The sequence below is a fragment of the Anarhichas minor genome, unplaced genomic scaffold (genome assembly GCF_050575085.1).
Source record: "Anarhichas minor isolate MPS153535 unplaced genomic scaffold, ASM5057508v1 ptg000022l, whole genome shotgun sequence".
Lineage (NCBI taxonomy): Eukaryota > Metazoa > Chordata > Actinopteri > Perciformes > Anarhichadidae > Anarhichas > Anarhichas minor.
This window is the reverse complement of record NW_027466468.1, coordinates 3,482,782-3,509,079: the sequence shown is the minus strand read 5'-3', so window position 1 is coordinate 3,509,079 and position 26,298 is coordinate 3,482,782. Positions and strand designations below refer to the sequence as shown.

The following is a 26,298-nucleotide window of genomic DNA, read 5'->3' as shown; positions in this document are numbered from 1 at the left end:
CGTTTATTTGGTCTCATTTATAAAGTATTTATCATGTGTAAATGTCAATAACACACGCCTAAAACAAAGTTGTGATTTATCAAAAGCGTATCTCCTATATATGGTTGTTTTACCAATTCGAGATGATATAAGGTGACGAGGAAATTGCAGTTCATTTTACGCACAAATCCGCTCCTGTCACGATTTATATATATAAGGCCTGTTGGGAATTGGGCCGCGATGGAAAATGAAGTTATGTATTGACAAGGAACCTCCATTCTCACAAAACACAATCAACGAGGCAAATAACAAAGGATCGGCGGATGGTCTTCAAATCGAATACAACCAAAAGAAGACTTTTCCTGAAAGCAACCAAAAACGGAAATAAAAAACTAACCTCACATGGCTGAAACCAGTTAATCCATATAGAAACTATATCAGTTGATTTACGAGTCCCTCGATAACCTCAAGACTAGATGCATAGAGTTGATACTTCAAATAACATTCCCTTCTAGCTTCTCAGTCCCCAAATTGCCTCCTGTGGATTGGATTCGAGATCAGGAATTCCAAAAGAGAAAGGTGGACATCTCTTCTGTCGACATCTCCGACATTCTGCAACTGACAGGTTCCTTTTAAAACAGGGCTGTTGTAGTGGATTGCATCAGATATTTACAGGCGTACCTAAGAAAGTGGCCACTTGTAGTGTATGGCGGATTATTACCTGGGCCGAATCTGGTTTCAGACCATAGACTGTATATAAGAAGTGGACGTAGTCAACGTGGCAGTTTGTGAACTGACTTTTTGATGCCTCGAGAAGTTGTCAGCCAATCAGAGCTTTGTAGGCGAGATTACACGTCTAGCAAATTGACCTAACTATATATAAAAGGTAGAAGCGGACAAGCACCCAAGCAAATGGTGACAAGCAAGGACGAGATGAACACAGCCAGTTGGGTTTATTCAAGTCAACCTACAGAACTAACCGCTCTCAGCATGTTTCTTCAATCGTCTTGTAAAAATGTCAACTGTTCCGCTACCAAAAGCTTCTGGAAATGAGGTCAGCTGGATGGATTTGTCACTCACTAGAGATCAGTATCCCTACAGTGATCAATAAGCAACAAGCATCAAGATGAACTGGAAAAAAGGAAGCACTTCATACTAAATTCAAATTCAGTAGTTCTATCAAATGAGTGGTTTCTGTAAAAGGTAATCTATCTGTGTGTCTGTCAGTGTGCATCTCTTACCCACACACACACACACACACACACACACACACACACACCCACAGAGCCCTGAGGGTAAGGGTTGTGGTTCCTTCCTCCCATTGAGGACACATGCAGCAGGAAGTCCTTGTTTGTTTACTGGACAACTGCCATGGCCTATTCCTCCACGAATGCCTCATATTGTTCTGCCCCAGCGTTACATTCTTGTGATGTGCTCGTAATAGTGTTTGTGCCTGCGGTTTATGTGAGTGAGGGTGTTTGTGCATTCAAATGCTACAAATGTCGCCACGAGGGACTGAACATTGTGATTCCGCAGCAGCAATAGATCACACCTGGCAGTGGACAACTCTTTAAGTAGAGGGATGAATGGACCCGAGAGGCATTGAGGACGCTTTGGGATCCGATTGCTTAGACCATATTCAGAGGCCACATCGACGAACGGCCAACTTAACTAACGCGCGTGTGTGTCGTGCTACTGGAGCGCACCGGAACAACGCTCCGCCACTTTTGCACCATAAGTGAGGAAATTTACTTTCAGCAATTAGCAAAGTCCAGTTGCTATTCACACATCTTTTTTTGAGCGCTTGAAGATCCAGTCATCACTAGAGCGCATGTCATGCAAGAGAGCCTATCAAAACAAAGTCACATTGACATCTAAGGTGTGTCGATTGATTCCCGACAATAACTTGTGCATCGAGTAACATGCAAGAAAACATTCCACCTTAAAAGTTGCCGGTAGCTTTGAGCGGCACAGTGAATTAAATATTTTCTCAGGCTATAGCTAGCAAACTGCTTCATTGGCTCGGCACAAGCAGAGACTGTATGTAGGAAGTGGACGCAGTCGGCGTGATGTCACCCATTGGTTTGTGGGCTTACGTTTTGAAGCCCCAAGTTCTGTGATTTGGCCGTCATGTTGGCTTTTTTGCAACTAATGAACAATATTGACCGTATATGGAATGCGGCAGAGTTATGGAGAGTAGCGACCTGTCAATCACAAGGTAGCCCCGCCCTAAAGCATACTCCACTCTATGGTCTACTAAATGAACATCATGCTGTATTGAAGAAGACTTGAAACTAGAGATTGAGACCATAAACTCATGTTTACAATGTTTACTGAGGTAATGAATCAAGAGAGAAGTGGAGTCATTTTCTCATAGACTTCTATACAACCTGACTTATTTACGACGAATTATATTTTTTGTTTGCTTACCAAAAGCAGGGTAAGCGGAGACTCATTTTTCTCTTCAGCTTCTACATCAGTTTTGTACAAAGCCGGGTCAGAATTTAGGTATTTTTCAAAAATCATGTCCGTCGCAGCCAATCAGCATTATGTTCTATCAGTGCGTGCACTTTGATATAGATGGGATCCATGTGCTCTCACTCTGAGAGCGCTGGGCCTCTGTGACACGGCAGTTGTTTCTAATTAAGATTCTGTAAAGATGATTCGGAGCAGACCGATCCCGCCTCCCAGCCAATGTCAGTTACACATGTGTTTCGGAGCTCGTGATCATAGTTTTTGGTGGGAAGGGGAGGCATTGATAGTAAATACCGTCTTGTCACAGTAACATGCTATTTGTTTTAGTGCTGCATTTACAGCTGTGCTCTCGTCAAAGTCAGCTCTGCATGCTTGAAGGCCCGCTATGTGAGGAATGAGATCGGAGGTGGAGCCAATTCATTTCCGGCATGGATTCCTTCACTCGTACAGTCCAAGTTTGTGGGCAGACGTCGCTTGATTCCCCCCCTAATTTGTTTCATGGCTTATTTTGATATCCTTCATGATGAATGAAATCTTCCTCGTGACATCAAGTGGGGATTTTCAACGCCCTGGGATGATGATAAGGAAGAGATAAAAATAAGAAAAGAGAAGAATAAATTAGAAACACTTCTTGGTGCAGCCGACAAAGAGGAAGAAGACAAGATGAATGAAGGAATAAATGGCTGTTTCAAGTTGGTTTTTTTCGTCTTCCTATTTTTTTACAGTTCCTCCTTAACTGTGGAATCTTGGCTTTGTCAGGGAATGCGCCAGTCATTCAGTCACACAGCAGACTGCTTTATAGGGAAGCAGGCCAACTGTTGCTGTTGAAAAATAGAGACCACTGAGATGGGATGAGGAAGTAGATAGAGACGGAGAGATGTTGGAGGGAGGGGATGGTTATCATGACAAGTAAATAGTGAGTGTGAACATAATGCTAACGTAGATTGAACCTAGGAGCCCTTTTGTGTGCCGCACAGAGACAAAATGGATTATAACCAGCAGCAAATATTCACAGGTCAACTCCGTTGGCGGTGCTGTCCAGGTTTTTCAAAAATAAATGCAGACTCAGCCGCTTTGAAATAACTGAAAGGGGTAGTTCAGATTTATGGAAGTGGGGTACTCCCGTGCTCTGTGAGGTAAAACGACCTTTTGCCAATGGAGTCCTGTGGCTTTCCCCATCACAATCCGCTGTCTGACGACAAGGTGAAGTAGCTGTGGAAGGGGGCAGCAGAACCGCCCATTCAGCCGTTTGGAAATAACTGAAAGGGGTAGTTTGGATTTTTTTGAGGTGGGGTTGCATGTATACTCCTGTGTTCCTCGAGGTAAAATTACAGATTTTGTCAATGGAGTCCTGTGGCTTTCCCTGTTGGAAAGGGCTGCCTGATGGCAAGGTCAAGGGGGGGGGGGGGGGGGCAGCAGAAAAACGTATTTTAGCCACCTAAAAAAAAACCTGTTTAGGTGTACGCTATATTTTGGATTTTATCACCGCTTTATCTTTTGGTCAATTGTGGTTGCGAACAAACAAAATGGCGCGGGAAAAAAGCCAAGATGGCGACAACTCAAGGCTTCAAAACCTTCGCCAGAAAACCAATGACAGTGACTACTTCCACTTCTTATACACAGTCTGTGCTCACAGCTCTAAATGCTGATGTTCTAATTGAAGAATCCATCCAACATTGGCTCAGATAAATGCTTTACTTTTCCTCATAGTGTAAAGACACAGTAGCCTTGTTTTACCGTTTATTCTCATGCAATTCATGATTGACTTTATGAGAAATCAAAGCACCACAAGGTCGCCCGTGGTTCCACTAGAGCGGCGTCTTATCAGCACTTAGCTGCTATTTGTAGACATCATGAAGCTGCTAAACATGACATCATCCGTCTCCATATCACTGTTACAGTTGGTTGACACCAGGAGTCAACATCAGCGATTCATTACCTTTGGAAAAGATGCAAGGAGAAGTCACAACACACGCCAGAAAGAATTGCGGATTATAAGCCACAATGGTTTCGAGTGGGTATGTTTGATCAAGTCAATGTGAATAATGAGACTCAAAGCCTCATTGGAGTTGTTTTGCTGGCGCAGCAGACGAACTGGCACGGCGAAGTGTGCTTCGACCTCCTCAGTGTTTACGATGGCTTCCATCTATCCGCCCATCACCTGTTTCGGACATGAAATCATGTCTGGCTGTGTCGTTTTCCTCGGAAAAATTGCTCCTTTTTTATTATTTTTTATTCACTAAACAGCGAGAGGATCCAAGTAATTAGCAACTGGTTAGAGCATTTAAGAGTGTGAGTCAGAGATGGCATCGTTTGAAATCCCAGCGTTCACATCCTGAAACACACATAGCTTGTGTAATTGCAAGCCGGAGGCGAGGATCCCTCTATTAGTTGGAATGATGTGTCAAACCTCCACGAGCACTGCATGAGCTGGCATACTGATTGGAAAAGGCAACACGAGTCCTATTGCCAGTTTGTGTTGGCACCGTCTGATCGGCTGCGTAACTACCACAAATGAACACAGTCGTACACTCTAATCACGGCATGAAATAAACTTTAAACCTCAAAAACCTTAAAGCGTACTCGCATGCACAGACACGTGGAATTTGAGAAGAAGTGTCTTGACTGTCTGCCGGTCATATTTCACAACCCACTTTAAAGTCTATCTTCAGCGTTTTTGATTCATTGCATCCGCGGCTTTGCCCAAAGCAATTTCAGTGAGATTTACTGCTTTACAATCTCACACACACACACACACACACACTCAACCACAAGATGAAGATATTCCACTAAATATTTTGACCTTGCATAATCACACAGCGTACATGAAGGATTCAAAGACGATCACTTCTTTAAAGACAGAGGGATGGTTAAAACATCATTGTCAATCAGACATCCGTTAGCTACGCTAATTAGAAGTCCCCACACACCTTGCTTACATTATCTTCGTCATCAAGTGCATGGAAATAGGCCTTAGACTTAATTATGGCATTTTTCACATTTTATAGACCTGTGTGATTTACTGTCAAATATACCAAACATCAAAGACTTCTAAGTAGCATTAGCTTGCTAGCTTTAGTAGCACTAGCTTTCTAGCTAAATGCTGTGGCTGCTTTTACGATACATTGACACTGTAGCAAGACGCTTAACACTGGACTGGACATGTAAGAACATGTCCATCTCATTAGCATATGAGCATCATGCTGCATTCACACAGAATCAGGCAGATGGTAGACGGCAAGATGGATATCATGTAGTGGGCGAGAGCAGGGTGGTAAAATTAGGTGAGGCTGGCAGAGAATATCGGCAACGGTTACGGTAGACGCCATTGCCGTCCAAGGTTGAAATATTTGCCCTCCTCCGCGACGAAATCTAGACCCAGATGTTACATAGCTCACTCACTCACTCACGCAAGCAGAAAAGTTGTTTACGTTTGCTGAGCATATTAAAAGAAAGCTGCATTTTATAGCTACATGCATTACTAGAATACAATAGAATAGAATAAAAATAGTAGACTTAATTGATTTAATGTATTTCCTTCCATCACCCGTGCCGTCCAGAGTGTTGTCCGTCTGCCTGATTCCATTTGAATGCATCATTAGGCTGTTATATAATCTTTTACTTTAGTAAAAGTATTGATACTTTAATATTTTAACTTCAAATTAAATAAGTATTGATCAACAATTTAAAAAACACTTTCTTACAAGTAACAGTCTTGCATTCACCCATACTAACTTAAGTAAATGTATGTAAGTATATAACCAAGAAAATGTACTTGTAGTATAAGTAAAAGTACTCATCATTCAGCCAAATGAGCTCTTTAGTTGTTACATTATTACATATTATAATATAAGATTATTATTATTGATGCAGTAACATACAAGGTGTATTTTTATATTGTTGCTGTCTGCAACAGAGCTGATTGTATTCATTTGTTTATACTATTGGATGGTATAACAACGCATTGCATTTCATATACTCATATAAGTCAAATAAATGTAGTGACAAAAAAAGTACATTTCCCTCTGAGATTTAGTGGCGTAGAAGCATAAAGTATAATTCAATTAAAATACTCAAGTAAAGTACCTCAAAATTGCACTTAGGTACACTGCTTGAGTAAATGTACTTCGATACTTTTCACCAATCAAATGGGAAATATTTGGTGAGAAAAATAAGAAATACATGAATTGGATGAGGTAGTGAAAGACGGTCTAATTTATTGATGTATTTAATGATACTTGTGACTTGGTTGATCTAAAACATTTGAAGGGCTCATTCAAGAGCACTGTGAGGAAAATCTGAACGCAAAATAGACGCAAGTCAACGGTCAGCCCTCGGTCCCGAGCTCCTCATGGCCTGCCAATGTGGCGGCTTGGCTCAGGACGGTCATGTTCCCCGACAGAGACTGAGTGAGAAACCCTTTGAAAAGGAGCCCAGCCAAAGCAGGCCGGGGCCGGGCCAAACCGAGGCAGACAGGCTCCCGACTGTTTTCTCCCCGTCGCTGGAGCTCCGAGGGTTGGCTGCCGTTTTCGTCCGAGCTGGCAGTCAGAGTCAGAGGAGGTAGTTAATGATATAGCTCATGAAGCTGTCAAGGCTGTTGGCAGTGTCCACAGTAGGCCTATTGACATAGCGCAAAGTCTTCCCCCTGCTGAGTTCACAAACGTAAAGATACAGATACATATATATATAGTGTATATATATACACTATATTTATAAATATATTTTACTCATCTTTACTTTGAAAAACACATGATTTACATCTCCATAGAGCAGCGTGTTTTTTGTTTTCATAGCACAGGCCTCAAGAATAGCTTCACTGTGGTGGACTCGCTTGTGTTGGACTGTTTCTGTATGAGTAGTGGGAGGAAACTGCAGTGCGCTTCTGCATGCAGAACCCAAAGCACACAAATCAGGTGTGTCCTACAAAGACCTGCTTTTACACCACCACCTTCCAAAGAATGTTTCATGAGTGCTAGATAAAACATGACATGAAGGGAATCCAGATGCTGTTTGGGTTCCAAACTACTAATATATAGTAGTTTTCATTGTGATGGAGTCAAATGGCCTACACCTGCACGAGGGATCCAGGGTATTTGATATCAGCCTCGCTTTACTTCCGATATCCTACACGTCACATGTCACAGCTATTTCAAGTCACTAACACAAACCAAACATTACAAAACGGATAGTTCCGGTCCTTGATTGCGACTGGCTGAGCCACGTTCAAAGCCGGTGTTCAACACACAGCTTTGATCGCAGTACATCAGTTCTTTACCGCGCCAAAAGAATCGCGTGAATTTACTGGATGGGCTAAGTGTGGCGCATGAGATGGACGGTCCGATCATTTCGAGCCAAATGAAATGATTGGACACGATTTGTTGATTGCTGTCGGAATGAAAAGAGACTTTCAACAAATGTTTTTGACCCCAGTCTTCAAGCTGTTTTCCGCTGAATGACGCAGAGGAACTGCATTACTTGGAGGAATAATATTTCTTTGTTATGAATAAATTATGGCATTTTTAGCTGCTGCGTGTTTATTTTATGAAACCTTGCCAGGTGTATGTAGTCACCATTTTCTAAAAGCAATAAGCCACTTGAGGCCGTTGGTTAAGGGGCGTTGTTTGGCACAACGCAGAGCTTATTGGTGTATTGGCTTATTGCTTAGCTTCCCACTGCTGCTAGCTCACATGAAAAGTGTTCAACTTGCAAAAACATGACGTAGCTTTCAATATGAAGCAGTCGTTGGGAATTTGTTTCGCCGATGAACAGATGAAAGTGGTCCGACTGATATGTTTCTGACAAAGTCGCCGCTCTGCGAGTGTTTGCTGTAGTATAAAACCAGACTTTCTGCCAGGCGTCACTAAATCAACCAGGTCTGAAACACATAATGGGTTTATCAATGGCCATATGTGTTATTGGAACAGTGTTGTCGTGTTGGAGGTTTCAATTCACACAAAAATGTTAGCGCCTGCCGCTATTTTCCCGGTCAGTTGTGTAAAAGTAATTTACCAACAACAATAAAGCGCTGAAAAGTAGATTTAGACCATCTTCTCTGGTTAACCCCAACCAACCTAAGCCAATCTACCGCTACGCTACTAATGAGCTTTCTTCAATGGAAGGCTTTTACATGGCAGCAGCTGCGTTAACAGTCCTAACACTCCACTTTGTCCCGGTGTTGCACAGTTACAAAAACCTCTTAAGACCTCCATCTCATCATCTGCCTTGTTTTCCCAGTCGTGGATCCAACCCCGGACGATCCCTTGGTGTCGGTGATCCTGGTGAGCCTGCTACCCCTGCTGATGATGGGGGTGGTGGTTGCCGGAATGTTCTACTGGTACCGAGCCTACCGGCGACGCATTAGCCAAGAGTGGGAGAGCAGCATGAAGAAGCGCAAGCCAAAAGCCGGCGGGCTGGACTGCAGCGACGCCTGCGCCATCATGATGGACGACGACGGGTCGGACAGCAGCTCGACGCACGCCAACCACCTCAACCACAACACCGATCCACTGCCCATAGAGCTGGATATGCTGGTACAGACCTCTTGGCACTTCAGAGTTGTTCTGCTCTAGACCACACAAACTTAAATTCTCATCAATGTCATCACTTTTGATCCCGTCCCAGGTGGGAAAGGGTCGCTTCGCCCAGGTGTACAAGGCCAAGCTGAAGCAGACCACCTCGGATCAGTTTGAGACGGTGGCCGTGAAGATCTTCCCCTACGAGGAGTACGCCTCCTGGAAGAACGAGAAGGACATCTTCTCCAATACGGACCTCCGGCACGAGAACATCCTCCACTTCCTGACGGCTGAGGACAGGAGGGTGGAGAAACAGTACTGGCTCATCACCGCCTTCCACCACAGAGGAAACCTACAGGTGAGTCCGCCACTTTAAGGTAACCCAACATGAGTAGAGCAGTATTACTTTAGGGCAGTGTTGGGGAAGTATTCAGCCCATTTACTTAGAGGGTAACTTCTATATTTATCTACCTGGACCCTATTATCCTATATTTTTGTGTCCAAGTGAGTAATGGGGACATTACATTTTCTGAAATGAATCCAGTATTTGGGGAGAGCCCCGGAGACGCCAGCCGCTAAACGGGCTGCCATGTAATGGCTCAGTGCAACTCCTCTCCGTCAATGTACGTCCACTAAAGGAGCTTGTTGTTGCCACTGACAGACTCAGGTTGTTATTATCACTCGATCCGGTCTGTACATTGACGGTGAGGAGTTGCCCCTAATCAGCTAACGTCTGCAGCATTCTCCCTCAATACTGGATCAGTTTTAATAAAATGTTGTCCCCATTACTCACTTAGACGAAAAAAACATGGGAACATGTGGCCCAGGTTGAAAAATACTGAAGGTACCCTTTAAGTAAATGTACTTAAAAGTAGAAAAATGTACCCTGTGACTGTTATATTATTATATTTTGTTTCATAAGATTATTATTATTATTACAGGATTTTACTGTTTTGTGGTTTGAGGTGGCGCTCGTTATTTCCATTGTGGATTAATCTGCTGATTATTTTCTTCATTAATCGATTGATTGTTTGGTTTGTAGAAATAGTGAAAAAAGTGAGAAATGCCCGTCACAATTACTCAAAGTGACACCTTCACCATGTTTGTTTTGTCCAAACGTCATCATTATTACGAATACATTACAATTGTTAACATTACTAAAAGACCAAGCAGCAGCTGGACCCATAAAATGTTTTACATGTTCTCATCTCAGCTTTTTTTTTACATTGTCATATTTTCTGTGTGCAAAAATCATAATTTGTAAAGTAACTAATAACTAAAGCTGTCAGATAAATGTAGTGAAGTAAAGCTTTTTTCATTCATAAGTTACAATCTTAACCTGTTCTAAATCCCTCTGCCCTCCAGGAGCATCTGACGCGTCACGTGATCAGCTGGGAGGAGCTGCAGGTGCTGGGCATGTGTCTGGCCCAGGGCGTCGCCCACCTGCACAGTGACCGCCTCCTCTGTGGACGCCCTAAGGTCGGACAGAGCGAAAAAAATCTTCACTAATCATAATAACCGACACACTGTCAAAATAGGAACAGCAAACAACACATCTGCCCAGTCTTTATTATAAGTCCTAATGATGAGCAAATTATACAAAAAGTCTAAATTCTTACTGGCTATCCCCTAAAGTGTAATAAATGCCAGCAGTGTTAATGTGAAATGTCTTTGTATATAATGTATTGTGTTTTTATTTATTTAATAACTACTTTTGTCCCCCATCCTTCTATCGTACCCTAAAGGTGCCCATAGTCCATCGAGACCTGAAGAGCTCCAACATCCTGGTGAAGAACGACCTGACGTTGTGCCTGTGTGACTTTGGGCTGGGACTCCGCTTGGACAGCACTCTGACTGTGGATGACCTTGCCAACAGTGGGCAGGTCAGAGAAAAAGTCTCTTTGAATCACTTTTCTTCTTTATTTTGTGACTTAGTTCAAAGAGCACATTTGAGTAAGGTACTGGACTTACCTGCAGTCCTCCAAACGATCTGAAGAGTCAACTGCAACTTGTCTATAGTCATCATATACAAGTATGACCAGTGGTGGAAGAAGTACTCAACTCCGCTACTTAAACTTCGATAGGTAACACCAGCAAGAGCATGTTGGATGTACCCAACCGAAAACCTTGCATTCTTCCTAATGACCATCAGGGGGCGACTCCTCTGGTTGCAAAAAGAAGTCTATGAGAAAATGACTCTACTTCTCACTTTATTTATTTATTTATTACCTCAGTAAACATGGATGTATGTGTTTTTCATAATCTGAAAAGTGACTAGTAATTCAAATTGTCCTAAATGTAGTAAATAAGTACAATAATTCCCTAATTCCCAAAATGTAGTGGAGTAGAAGTATAAAGCAGCGGGAAATGGAAATACAAGAGCAAAGTTGTGTACTTGGTTACTTCCCTCCACCTAATATGACATCAACACATACCTGCAAACTTGTCGCTTTTCGCCAAAATTCGCCGTTTTGAATCAAAATATGTCATCCGCGTGAATCGTCCAGATCCGTAGAGTTTCTTTTAGCATTTCTCAGATTGGAGTGAGACGAGGAGAAAAGTTGATGTCGTGATCTTTGCAATAAAACATCTTTGATGTGACGTGTCGAGTCTTGGCCAATGCTTGTCACCTTTTTCACCTCTTATGAGTTTGCAAGTATGCAACACTTCTGAAGTTGTAACCTGGGACGGGCCGCTGTCTGTCTTGACTGACAGTGGTTGAAAACTAAAGTACTTCTGTAAGGCGTTGCATACAGCATGTTGCTACATCTGTGGGTTTAAAGAGGAAGTGTATGATCTGCTGTTTTGGCACCTCTCTCTGTTTGCATTCAATTAGCTTTGTGTGTTTTTTGGTGAGATATGAGCTGGCTCTGTTTGTTTTGATTTCCCCTCTTTACTGTAAGTCCCTCTGGGTGTTTTGATAAGACACACCTTGTTTGCTGACAGAAGACATCTGACAGAGACAGTCAGGCAATTGAGGGATGAACGAAGAGGTAGAGGCTTTGTTGTGACACGCAAGCTTCTCAGGGCAGCTCCATCTCTTTCTCAGCCTGTCAGTGGGACTTTGTCCTGTGCTTGTATATGACTCACTGGCTGGAAATGCAGCAGGGACAGGTGAGAGAGAGTTGACAAACTTATTAAACCAGCACTTGTGACCCAAATGGACCATAAAAAGAGGAGAGAGGCAGCGTAGCGGAAGCGTAGCGGAAGCGTAGCGGAAGCGTAGCGGAAGCGTAGCGCCCACCCTCCGGTTCCCCATCAAGTAAACACTGTTAGCTCTGTCGGCACTGTTAGCGCCGTTGTTTGCACCGTTAGCGCCGTTAGCACCGTTAACTGCTAGCCACCGGCCAGATGTTTGGTCATGATGACGTCATAAAATATGACATGCTTCATTCGAAAACCTCAAAGGAAGCTTAGAAAGTAAAGTAATTGACATTTGGTACAACCCTACAGCACATGCAAACACAGGAACAAATGTAAAGAACCTGGTGGTCATGGCCAGGTTCTTTACATTTGAACCTGGCCATGACCACCAGGTTCTTTACATTTGTTCCTGTGCTCTCCGTGATGTCGTTTTATCCATTCAAATGTTCAAATGATGATCTGTGGCTGTCACATGGTGTTCCATTCACAACTGGAAAAATTCCCAGCTGGTAGGTTGTAATTATAACCTCTGTGTGTGTTCATGTGGTCCAGATCGGAAAAACCTGCGAAGAAAATTGGGCAACCGCACAATGCTTTGTCTAAAAACAATGGGTTCAGCATGCGCCTATTATTTTGCAAACATATCCTGCCAGCGAGCTTGTTCGACTTTGTAACTTTAACCACGAATGTACTAAACTTAAAGCTAGAGTGGGTAAGGTATTTCATAAACCTTTTTTGTTATATTTGTAGAAATTTTCTGAAGGCCGACAGCAATCAATGAATCAAATGCTCTTACAAAGGAAGACATCTGTGGCGGTCGCAGGACTGTAATAAGCCCGTCCAATCATTTCATTCAGCCCGAATAAAAACAAAAATGAATTTCCACCATGGGGATTAATAAAGTTATCCTTCCTTTTCAACCATCAAAATGCCAATGGGTTGACATATTGTGAATTGTAATTGCTGTCACCACAATTTCTTTACAGCATTTTCTTGAGGTGCTCAGGTATCGTGTATGTGAAATATTTGCATATTGCATATTACATTACATTACATTACAGTCATTTAGCAGACGCTTTTATCCAAAGCGGAATACAATAAGTGCAACAAACTAGTATGAATACAGTAAGTGCTGAGTGGAAGGCTCAGGGTAATACTTCTCATATAAAAAAATTTTTTTTTAAACTTTTAGAGCAGTGGTTCTCAACTGGTCTGGCTGCGGGACCCACCATCCCATCACCCATTAATGACAAGCCGCGACCCAAACGAGGAAAATGTTCAACTTCTGAAATGTATTTAATGTAAAGATGGTGCAGTTTGAACCTGAGCTGAAAATGTCCTCTGCAGTCGTAGTGTAGGGAGCTCTCTTGTGCAGAGAAATTGTTCCTGTAAGTCCCCGTCCCACACGTTTCACCTAAATGAGTCAAACTGCTTTGTTTGTTATGTCTGTAGATTCGTCCATTTGCAGTGGTGTATAAAGTACCCAAAAGCCATACTTGAGTAAAAGTAAAGATACCTTACTGGAAAATGACTCCAGTAAAAGTAAAAGTCACCTATTAGAATACTACTTGAGTAAAAGTCTTAAAGTATCTGATATTTATTGTACTTAAGTATCAAAAGTAATTTTCTGATATTAAATGTACTTAAGTATTGAAAGTAAAAGTACAAGTAAATGCTGTTAATAAAAAAGCAAAGGGTCAGAATTATGAATTATGAAGTTGATTCTTTTAAGTGCTGTGGCACCATGACCAAGGACATGGAGCTGTGTTGAACATAATTGGGTTGGCTGTGATCCATCCAGGAGCAACAATGTTCAACATAATATATTGTACATAAGTATACTTTTGCATCTACTATGAACTTATCATCATAATTCTCCGAAAAGCAATATGACACTATGAAGGAGTTGTAACAGTGCGTTTATAAGTATGCTCATTCCGACTAGAGGATGTAGAGGGCAAATGCATAATATTGTGTTCAGCAACAAATATCCACTTGATGCATCAGGTCAGTGTTTTGAGAAAGGACACCTGCCTTGTAAACTCCTATGGGCCTGATTTGAACACAATAGATAAAGGTTTTGCTCAAGCTGAATCTGCAATTAGGCGACTGCTACCATCATAACTCCATCTGATCATCCACAAAATGACTCAAATATCAAAACATGATCAATACTAAAGCAGCACCGAAAGTAACAACCCAGTTATTACTTGAACCTGAAAAATGTCCTGTTCATCTTCAAAAGACAATTCTAATACAATGTAGCTTCTTTACATTCTATGTAAAGAAGCTACATTCTATTAGAATGTAAAGAAGCTACATTGTATAGAATGATTCTATTGAAGTTATTCCTTTTTTAAATGCTTTAGACGAGTCACTAATCACTTTAAAAGAGTGATTATAGCTGATTTAACTTACAGACATGAGATTGATCTTCTCATGTCACTCTCTTTATACAATGATATTAATTCATCCCCGTTTTATTGATATCTTACGAAATATTACTCCTCATTTTTCGTGCGTTTTTCCTGCAAAAGTCCAGCAACATGAGTCTGTTTTCGCTTGTTACATGCATACTGTCTTTTCAAAATAAACTTCCATCTTCACAGGAAACAACGAAGGTTTAGGCGATGAAACTACTTAGTTAGGTTTAGGAAAAGATCGTGGTTTGCGTTAAAATATCTACGGAAGTGGCGTTGCTTAAGTACGGAAGTCACGTCACAAATAAATCAACATTGGCTTCTCGTTTCACGCACGGCACAAACTGCGGCCTCCTGGAGGAAACACCAGTGTTTGTTTGACCCATCCACCTCTCCTCGTCCCACCCGTCCTGTGTGGAATTCTACTCGTGTTGTCGCTCGCTAGCTATAGCATGTAGCATCCTGGGAATCAAAACACCGCGGCTTTGAGGGCACTTGTTTGCAATTGCGCATTAACGTGATTAACCAATGATTTAACTTGCAAGCTAGGACCACTGATTCGCCAAACCTGCTTGCTTGCAGTCTCTGTTCCACCACAGTCCTAGACGTTGGTCTCATGATTCATTTTGTTTCTAAAGATAGATTTAATTTTGTAGCGAGTAACGAAGTAAAAGTATCAGTTTTCTTTGCAAAATGTAGTGAAGTAAAAGTAAAAGTCAACAGAAATATAAATAGTAAAGTAAAGTACAGATATCCAAAAAAACGACTTAAGTACAGTAACGAAGTATTTCTACTTCGTTACTATACACCACTGTCCATTTGTAATGCAAAATAACCACTTGCCTTAATTCGAGCTGTGGTCTGTTGTTTGATGTCATCCAACATGTCTTCAATTTGTCTACTTAGTGTCATTTGACAGAGGTATAGCTTTCAGTTTATCCTCTGCTGATATGAGCATTACAAGGCATTAACGCCAAATATCGTTAAGGAGTGTGAATAGACGGCACTCCGCTGCATAAAAAATCACCTTCAAAATAAAAGCACAGGATTTTTTATTAGTTTTTTTGCCAGGCAATGGCCCGCGACCCTCTGTGGGTCGTGACCCACCAGTTGAGAATCACTGCTTTAGAGGGGTGGAACAAAAGCCACTAGCTGGAGGGGCGTGACTTGTTGGTTTTCACTTGGGACTGGATTTGAAATTTATTGGATTTGAGTTTGGACTTGACTTAGTTCTTAAATTAGATTTTGTTGGTCTTAAATTGGGACTTGACTTGGGATTTGTTCATCTCGACTTGGATCTTATTGAACTTGACTTGGGACTTAATAGCAAAGACTTGAGACTTACTTGTCACTTGCAAAACAATGACTTTTTCCTTCCTCTGGTTGTGTAGAAATCCCATCAAGATTTTAAAACGAACTCAGAAACCGCAACAGAAACGTTCATAGTGTCATTTTTGACGTTGTAAAGCCAACTGTACTGACTGCAGTCACTGATGCGTGTCCTCAGATGACGCACATCAAAAATGGGTCTTGTATCTCATCCAATCGTGAATGAAGACAGTTGGTGAGTCAGGTTTACTGTCACTAAGCCACCAGCCACACAAGAGTAAACATCACGCTCCTACAGGCTTGGTGTACGACTCTATACCGTTTTGATTTCATGCAAACCGTCTGATCCAATTAGTTTTTATGACATGTTCCTGCCTACATCAGCAACCTGTGCTGACAGGTTGACGGCGCTAAATCCAACTTGTATTGCAGTAGTAATAATTAATATGACAAGGTGATTATCAGAATATTGTACTTTGTTCCTTGCGCTACTTTGCCAAGCTGTCCGAGCTACGAAGGAGCCCACGCTGTCACTAACTGCACTCCCTGAATAAATATCTTAATTATTTTTCAAAAATGAAAAAGCAATTTCAGAAAGGAAAAGACAGAAGGGTCTACAATATGTGTTTGAAGGATATATCCGGGATGTCAAACTGATTCAGCTGTTAAAACAGATTAAACAGATAGAAGCTAAAGCTACAGATCACAGTGTTTCACGTCATCACGATGAAATAAAAGAACACAGAGGTGGCTCTTTATTTACTGTTCCAAAAATGAAAAGGCAAAAGCAGCATGTGTACACCTTCAGTATACCTCAGTATACCTTCAGTAGCTAGCGTAGCATAGAAATGCTAACGCTAGTTAATGATGTGCTAGCGTACTCTGCCGTGTTAGCTCCACAGGTTTTTATTTAGAAACATACTTACAACCTCTCTGGGTAACAAGTATCACTATTACAGTGAGGGGGTCAACATATTGAGCGTATTCGACACGACACCGGCAACATGAAGGAGATCATATCTCAGTAGTGGTGGGAGAGGCGCACGTTGGGTCCGTTTACTAGAAAGTCCATGTTTTTTTTCGAGGTGATGAAACAAGGGTTTCCAGACAGCCAATGTCTTGCAAGTTTTACAAATTTTTCACCGGCGCGACATGAGTCTGTACCAGCGTGTTAACCCCTGCTGGTGTCTCTGTGCCGCAGGTGGGCACGGCGCGTTACATGGCTCCGGAGGTGCTGGAGGCCCGACTCAACCTGGAGAACATCGAGTCCTTCAAACAGACCGACATCTACTCCATGGCCCTTGTGCTTTGGGAGATGACGTCCAGGTGTGAAGCCGTCGGAGGTCAGTGCACGCACACACACACACACACACACATACTCATTAATGACATGTTTCAGGCTGTGGGAAGTATGATGTCATGTAACACACAAGCACACACTTAGAGACGAAAACAGATGCTACTGAGGTGAAGTGTCAACCACTGAGATAACTCAACAGGAACAACTGGCGTCATACGTTTCGGGGTCATCACAACAAGTTCAGCGGGCGATCCGATTGGCCGGTAGCAATGTCAGCGGTCCTGGCATGTAGCAGTGGAGGCAGCACGTGCTTCTGTTGATAATTAACTCCCCTTCACGCCTTGCAGGAAACGTCTAAAGGAAATGTTTATCGCTGTACACAACTGGTCTTCTTCAATACAGCATGATGTTCATTTAGTAAGCCGTTCGATTGTATCTAGCTCCACCCACTTGTGTCACTTCTGGTTGCAAAAAGCCAAGGTAGTGACATCCAAAATGTCCACAAGGTCCATAGTCCACAAGCCGACGTCACTGTGACTTAGTCCACTTCTTATATACAGTCTGTGGTTGGAGTGTGAGACATCAGTCAGTATTTTACACCACCAGAGGAATCTATTTGGCATGTCCATTGCTCCGACAAGAAAAAAAGAAAAACCTTTTGAGGAATCTTGAAGGGAAAATCTTGCTAATGTTTTAGTTACGACGAACACGATAAACTATAAGCATGAGTAATATAGGCATCCAATCTGCATGGCTGGAATGGACTATAGACAGGTCTGTATGCAAGACATAGAAATATATACAGGTCGCATTAGTTATGCAACTTTTCTTACACAAGATCATGTCCTTAGACTTCTAATGACACCAGACTGTCTGCAAGAAAAACTTTTGTTCTGTGCCACAAATTTAGAGACGCACTTTCATCCATTTCTTAAGAGGAAGTGGATGAATTATCATCATATTGCACACGATTGTGCAATATGATGATTGTGCATACTGTAATCTGAGAGTCCTTAAATATACATATATACAACGTGACCTACATAGAGCAGACAGGAGATTGAGGCTACTCTTTCCTGTTTTTTGCGGGGGGGGGGGGGGGGTTTACGGTCAAGTCTGTCGGACTGCCCCTCGACCTCAGCTCCAGGTCTGCAGCGGGAATCTTAGGAATGTCTGATATGTGAGGGAGACGATCTGAACTCCGCTGTTGCCCTTCTTTGGGCAGGAAATCAGGGGGAGAGGGCGGGAGTGGATACTGTACCTGTTTCAGCTGGCTGTGTGTGTGTGTGTGTGTGTGTGTGTGTGTGTGTGCGTGTGTGTGTGTGTGTGTGTGTGTGTGTGTGTGTGTGTGCGTGCTCACCCTCTGAACCCCAAATTAGCTGGTGGGGTTGAAAGGCATGCTTTCTTTTTTTATATAAATCGCCGTTAAATCACAGTTTATCGTAGCAAGAAACTGTAAAAATAGAACTTATCGCCTCAGAAAAAAAACAACATATTTAAGCATAAAATTGTGATATTGTATCAAAATCACTTCATTCTACATGTCTAATCTAAAAATTGGCCAAAAATAAACCGTTTGCACGAACCAAATCCTGTCAAAAACAATAAATTCTGCGCTCCTCAGCCTAGGAACTAGCACGTGGAGCCTCAATTTATTTTTCCCAATATTGGTAACAATGTTGGATATATAGATCCCATTGTTTTCTCTTTTTTGTAAAATAAATTACCAAAGATATTTAACTTTTCTCTGTTTGTTATGATTTATGGCGTTATAACTGTGTTCCACTGCAGTAAAGACATCTTTGAGTTCTCTCTACTTCTAGCCGTGATTGTGCTGTTTCCATAGAGGTGCAGATATACAGTATATTGCAGTGAAAAACAAGGCCACAGAGAATAAAACATGAAGGGAGCAAAAACAACACCCTGAAACGGCTTGGGTTTCCAGAAGGTTAAATGATGGAAGGGATTGTTTCAGTCAGCGTGGCATGGGGATGCTACGGTGAGGACATTTCCCCAACACTGAATAAACTTGTGACAACGCAAGTGTTGGAGACTACACCGGACCTTTTACAAGAACAGACATTGGCTGATGCTCAGTCTCTGTAAGCACTGGGCCTTTAACGATGGATGGCTGTGTGTCTGCGGGGCTCGTTTCGGCAGCCTCACTATCGGCCGGCTCGTGCCGCAGCTCCGTACAAAAGTTCTAGTGAATCACACCTTTTATCTGCGTTTCAACTAAGAAGCACCTGGTAATTTAAATTGCAGGACTACTGTTCAAGAAACTGAAAGGTTCCTGCAGGTTTCTTGGCGTTGTCATCGTGGCGGTGAGAGCTGGTGGTGGTCACAGGGTTAAACTCTCTGCAGTCTGCAGTGTAGCCCGTTTCAGCTAAAAAACACATCAGAAAAAGAAATAAACCGTGGTTCCCTCTCACTGCTGTACGGAGCAGACTCCTCCAATCTCAAATCTCAAGTTTTTATTTGATGAACGTGGGCGCTGATAAATGAACTAAATTAGTTTTATTGCTATAAAAAAACAAGGAAAAACAACAGAGAAAGTAATGTAATCGATGTGTCATCAGTGTATGGACGAACTTTACACTTTCTCCTTGTATGGAGAGGGGGAACCAATCCCAACCTATCTTTCAAATCTGAAACCAAGTCTTGACCCTCAAACAACCGTTTGGACAAGACAAGAAGTCCTGAGGTTTGGTGTTGAAGTACACACGAAAAAAAGAACACGTTTGTGTTTCCTCCCGTCTGCTCTCCTGGGAGTAGAGAGGGACTCTCTCCGGTCCACCTCCTTCCCTCCGCCTAGTTGGGCTTTTTTTCTAGACAGTCTGAGACATTTAGAACCAGACAGTCACATTCCAACAAGCGTGTGTTTGTCTGCGTGTGTGTGTGTGTGTGTGTATGTGTGTGTTTATTTCAGACGCAGAAACGTAGAAGCAGAGGACGAGAGAGAGGGGTGTGCCGCACAAACGCCCTCATCTTGCCCCGTTTATGTCTCAATCTGTGTGTGTGTTTGTGTCTGTGTGTGTGTGTGTGTGTGTGTGTGTGTGTGTGTCCGTCCTCTGCCTCCACCCCGACAACAGGGGACAGAATGGTGGATAGAAATACTACCGCTGAACCGGCATTGTTGTTGTTGTTGGTTATAGCACATTCTCTGTGTGTCTCTGTGTAACATTTCATTTAGGTGTCCTGAATTAGCCTGCAGGGCGTGGCAGTGGGAGGGCGCAGGGTTACGAGGGGTAACGGAGCGCGGCAAAGAGTTTTGCGCCATGCCAAGCGGAAAAAAAAGGCTTGTGGTGCATGAAGGGAGGCGGCCTTTTTGGCAGAAGACCGGTGAAAGGGGGTGATCGGGGCGACCCTGATGGACAGAGGACGTTTCAGAGGACAAAGAAGACTTTGATGTTTTGAGAAATTCATTTTTTTGCCGTGGGGGGGGGATATTTGATCCCGTTCACTTTTCTGTGTGTGAAGCCAGGAGGTACTTAGCGTTGTATAAAGGCTGCAGGCAGGAGGAAATAGCTGGCGGTCCTATTAAAGTTACTATGAGGAACTTCTAACTGGTTATGAAATGGTGTAGATTTCATACAGATGCCTCTATATGACCTGCATAAGTAGACGAGACCATCAGTGTGAAGGTTGGCTATTTCTATGTAGTCATTGTTGATGCTTGTCACTGATTCTGAGCAAAATCTGACGAAATCATGCAGGTTCACCAGAAACTCCTTCAGCTCAGACTTCAGCAACCGGTCCGCCGTCCACGGACTCAGATCCGGCTCCGCCTCCGACCCAGGCTGTACTGCTGGAGGGAACCAGGACTGCACCTTGAAACCATAAATAGTATTTGTTACATAATTTGATAACAGCTGACGTGTCGGTGGGCGTATTTTTCAGCTTTGTAGCGAGCTAAGCTTTCTCCACCACTTCCAGTCTTTATGCTAAGCTAGGCTAACTGCCTTGTGGCTCCGGCATTGTGCTTCACACCACCGAGAACGAACGATAACTGAGTGCTCATCACCCAAATTTCAGGTATATTATGTAGAAGAGAATAGAAGTAGCAGAGTCCTTCGACACTTCTCTAACCAGTCATTTTCAGGACTGGACACAGTTAGAACTAGATTAACCTGTTACTAGAGACTATCTCTGGACATTGGCCAATGCTTGGTTTGGACGGAGAAAAGACTTTTGACCAGAGGGTGTGGTTCATTAGCTAAACGCAGGTTCACTTCTGCTTCCCACGATGTCGTTCGCCCGCCATCGGTGTGGGATCAGACTCATGTTGAGACGCCCGTTGAGAGTTTTGGGTCTCTTGAGCGCCAAAACTTCGGAGCTGTGTTTTATTTCAAGATAGCAAATCCCAGACAGCGTTTCCAGCCACAGAGGTTCCTGCTAACCTCCAGGCCACAAAAGGTCTCAGACAGATAATCTGCAAAGGAAACTGTCGTAAACCGCCTTCCGCGCCCTCAGATTGGATATACCCGGCCTTTAAACCGAGGGCCCCTAGACAGTGAAAGGGGGGACAGTGAGACTGAGGCTCTGGTTGCAGTCTCTTTAGAAATCTCAAACCAAAGACGGGAATTCTTCTCATAGCTTTTTAAATGTCCAGAGCTGCTGAAGGGAAGCAGGCGGCACTTCTCTCGTATGGACCGAGTCTCCGTGTCTGTCCACGTCTCTGTGTCCCAGATGCCGCTCAGAAATACGAGGACAAGTGCAGGCTTTAAGAGGCTAATTGACCATCAGAGCATGAAATTGGACCCTTTTTCGCTACGGTCTTGATGTTTAGAAACACTCCACCTCTTTTTATTTCTGTTTCCAGCTTTCTCATTTTTAGGTCAGCTCGCTCTGCGCTGTTCTGTGTTTTTCAGCTGCATCCAGTCCAGGAAAATGTGTGGTATTTATACCAGCTCCGCAGCAGGAGATCTAAACAGCAGAGAAGCTGGCATAAATAAGCTCCAGGGGAACGAGGCCCGGCCTGGCCCGGCCCGGCTGGGTCCGCTTCTAAAATGCTAAAAACGGTTGGGGAAGTTCCACATGTCAAAAACAGGAAGTGTGGACCTGTAGAGTCAGCTTCTCTGCACACAGTCCCAATCCCAGACCTCCAACTTCCTGTCCGGGGGTTCCACTCCAACCTTTCCGCTTCCTGTATTTGAGGACACAGCGGCAGAGACCACTTAAATGAAACTGTTGCGGCTTTTCCTGAATTCCATCATACCATTCTGCTAATTAGCATGGACAACACGTGTTATTCAAAATTGATTTGCAGCTGCTGAGTCAGATTATGGCCAGCCAGAAGATAGTAATCTCACCACAAAGGGGAATTTAGCAGCCGCAACTGAGCTACGTCTATCTAGCTTTACATTCAATGAGTCCTTGATTTCAGACAGAGGTAGCAAAAAAATGCTACTCATGTAGCAGACTGTTGATTTTGCTGAAAGGACTTTGACGCTAGCAGCTTTGATCAGCTTTAGCTAGCTGGCTAATTAAGCTTAAACGTTTTCTCTGTGAGTTGTTTGATAAAAAACGCCTCATTTTGAAAGAATTTCATACGGGGTCTTAAATACAAGCGTACATGATATGCTAAGCTAAAGCTACACGTAGACTGTGTGTAATTAGTGTACGTAGTCGTCGTGACATCACACATCGGTTTGTAGACTGCCGTTTTGAAGCCTCGAATTCGACATTTTGGCCATCGCCAACATGGCTTTTTGCGACTAGTGACGCAGAGACGCCGTATACAGCTCTGGTAGCGGTAGCAACCTGTCAATCACAAGGTAGCCCCGCCCTAAAGCATACTCTGCTTTATGGTCTATTTGACTCTAAATGGACCATAATTTACTAAATGAACATCATGCTGTAGAAGACTTGAAATTAGAGATTGAGACCATAAACTTATGTTTACAATGTTTACTGAGGGAATAAATCAAGAGAGAAGTAGAGTCATTTTCTCATAGACTTCCATAGAATCGGGTTCTTGCAACCAGAGGAGTCGCCCCCTGATGGCCATTCGAGAGAATGCAAGTTTTAAGACACTTCCTTATGGCTTTGCTCTTCAGAACCGGAGGTTGCCGCCTAAGTAGGATTCATAATAACGCTGTCCATTTCATCCCCGCCTCTGAAGTCTCAAACGACAACTTGAGCGAGCGTTGAGCTATCCGCGAGTGAGCGTTGAGCGAGCGTTGAGCTTGTTTTTGACAGCTTGTGAAATACAGGACATAAAAAGTATGACCTGTAAGAACAAGAGAAGAGTACACAGAACATGACCCTTACACTGTTTGTTAGATATTTACATATCGTTTTCATGGACGACCGTGCAGCAGCTAGTGTCTCGTTTCACGGCAACGGTGAGGATCCAGAGAGCCCTTCTCCTCGGGGGGCTGAACACAGACTGCAGCTGTTGTGAGCTCGGTTTCATGATGTCTGGACCCAATCCCGGAACTTTGTTTTGAATTTTTCATAGTTTTCGACGTCATGATCTCCCTTTCTCTCTCTATTTTTTTTCTTTTTGCCTCTGCTTGTTCCTCGACATGAAATAATCTAAACAGAAACTAGGGATTGTTACGTCGGAGCTCTCTACAGTCTGAGGTTTTAGACTAATTGCTTGTTCGCGGTAGCTGAATTGACGTTTTCAGAAAAAGATCTTTTTCCCTCCCACGGAGACATCATGAAACTATTTATTTCTTTATTACACTTCCTATTCACCTGTTTCTCTCCCTCTGTCTTCCTCTTTTTACATTTCTGTTTTCACCTCAAAATCTGATATTTGCTTGTTTGTTGTGTCCACAGAGGTGAAGGACTACGAGCCAGCGTACGGCTCCAAGGTGCGAGAGCACCCCTGTGTGGAGAGCATGAAGGACAGCGTGCTGAGGGACAGAGGACGACCCGAGATCCCCGACACCTGGATCAGACATCAGGTCAGACTAACACAGACAATAACCGGAGCGGGAATACCAACCATTATTGATCACTTATCTAGGAATTACCCTTTTCATAGTATTTATTTTTTACATGGACGAAAGCACATTCATCAACATTATTATTGACGGATACTGTCGTCACCTTGGGACCTTCCTTTGTAGAATATGAACCATCAACACTGCATACAGTCTGCTGCTAATGTGTGTTTTTTCTTACATGATTTTATGTCATGCAGCAAATGTTCCATTAGCAGGAAGGAAACATGCTCTGGTGTAGTAGTACTATAGGTGGTTTTGTGTAACTTGATGTTCACCCAAACACTTGGTAAATCTCACCTCCTCCACTCTCTCCTCCTCTCTTCGACAGGGCGTGGCGGTGATCTGCGCCACCATCACGGAGTGCTGGGACCACGACCCCGAGGCCCGGCTCACCGCCCACTGCGTCGCCGAGCGCATCTCAGAGCTGGAGGACGAGATGGACAAGCTGTCCAGCCGCAGCTCCTCGGCGGAGAAGATCCCCGCAGAGCTGAAGATCCCCATGGAGGTGGGGATCCCCGGGGAGGAGGTGAAAATCTCCCAGATACAGGACGTCTCCGCCGCGGACTGCTCAGTGAGCGACGAGAAGTGAGAAGGGGGGACCGGACCTTTTTTAGTTTTAATTCCCCAACAAAGGCACTTATTCTGGAGTCAGGAGTTGAGCTCCTGGACGTCCCGGGACAGCGTCATATCTTACTCTACCCCAGGAAAAAAATGAATCACAAGAGACTGTGGGTGGCGCTTTTGGGCTTCACCGCTTTTAAACGCGCAACAACTTGCCTTAATCAGCTGAAAAGCTAAAGAGCCAAAAAAAAAGAAAGCCAAAGTTAACTGGAAGCTTCCAAAGATGCACAGAGAAAGATGTTTTTTGTTTCTTTTTTATATTCTCTCTGAGCAGAAAGGTCACTCTCTTAACGAGAGACAAACATGGCGATAACTGTTGAACCAAAGACATTTCATGTGCACTTTACCGTGAGACACTTCTGTGTCCAAAAGTGTCTTTGACTTTGAGCCAAAGTGTCAGCGGAGATGTGGCCTTAACACTAACGATGCTGTGGACTCCATCCGCAACCAGCAAGGAATCCAAAGGAGTGTGTGTGTGTGTGTGTGTGTGTGTGTGTGTGTGTTCGTGTGTGTGTGTGTGTGTGTGTGTGTGTGTGTGTGTGTGTGTGTGTGTGTGTGTGTGTGTGTGTGTGTGTGTTTTACCCAGCTATACTTACAACCTTGTTTGCCACAAAAAACAAGCACAATGTAAATAGAGACAGTGACTGTACATAAGAGACAAATCAAGCCCAAACAAAAGGGAAACGTGATCCTACAGACTTCATAGAGATGTATTTTTAAAAAATAACTTTGTGTTGTTTCTATATCAACGGGTGTGCCGAAATCTGTTGCCTTTCCTCAATGTGTGTCATTTGTAAAATATTTGTAAATCTTTTTATGAAATTAAAGATATTTCTGTATACTGAGATCCGTCTCTCACTCGTTCTGTGGTTCGGCTGGCAAAGATACAAACTACTGAGCGATGTGGATTTTCCTTATCGTTTTGTCGCTCACGTACGAACGCCCGCTCCTAAAGATATATTTTAGCGGTGAGGTAGTTTTTCTCCGCCACCTTCCTTTTGTGTGCTATTTCATTTTTCATGACACAGCAGTCTCATGAAGAACTAGGAGACATTGGGTTACATGTAGGGATGCAGTAGTATTACATTTGGCTACTTGTCGATACAGAGTACCCATGTGAGTACTTGATAGTACCATTACATTGCTAACAATTACTTTGAAAACATGTTTCATTTTTCACCAGATGTTCCTCACTGTCCAACTGTAACAAACTAACTAAACTGACATTTGAACATTCTGTTTTCCTGACACAAGCGCAGCGTAGTGCGATTACGAGTACGTTATCGGACCAATAGCGTATACTGGTATGGATCGGCATCCACAGTTAACCTTGGACTTTTAAAAACACGTTCTAATCTCAACTCGGCACTGGGTACACGGGTCTCAGTAAACACGCGGTTAACTTTGTAAATTCAAAAACACTTGCTTCACTTTAGGAAGAACATCATGGTTGGGCTTAAAATAAGTACGTCAACAAGCTGACTTCATCACTGACGTAAGTTCACAATAACTCACACGAACACCGGACTGCCGGACGAAAGTCCGGAGTTTGTTTGATG

General features: G+C 43.1%; 1 protein-coding gene across 1 annotated transcript in view; it reads left to right on the top strand.

Moving 5' to 3' along the window:
* Positions 1 to 25,461, top strand: part of LOC142955147 (TGF-beta receptor type-2-like) — a 40,504-nt gene extending 15,043 nt beyond the window's left edge. The window contains exons 4-10 of the mRNA XM_076096533.1: positions 8,689 to 8,984; positions 9,076 to 9,324; positions 10,332 to 10,445; positions 10,712 to 10,849; positions 17,061 to 17,202; positions 23,949 to 24,076; positions 24,447 to 25,461. Coding sequence (XP_075952648.1) covers positions 8,689 to 8,984; positions 9,076 to 9,324; positions 10,332 to 10,445; positions 10,712 to 10,849; positions 17,061 to 17,202; positions 23,949 to 24,076; positions 24,447 to 24,707 — 1,328 coding nt within the window. The 3' untranslated portion in view covers positions 24,708 to 25,461. The remainder of the gene's footprint in view (positions 1 to 8,688; positions 8,985 to 9,075; positions 9,325 to 10,331; positions 10,446 to 10,711; positions 10,850 to 17,060; positions 17,203 to 23,948; positions 24,077 to 24,446) is intronic.
* Positions 25,462 to 26,298: the final 837 nt, after the last annotated feature.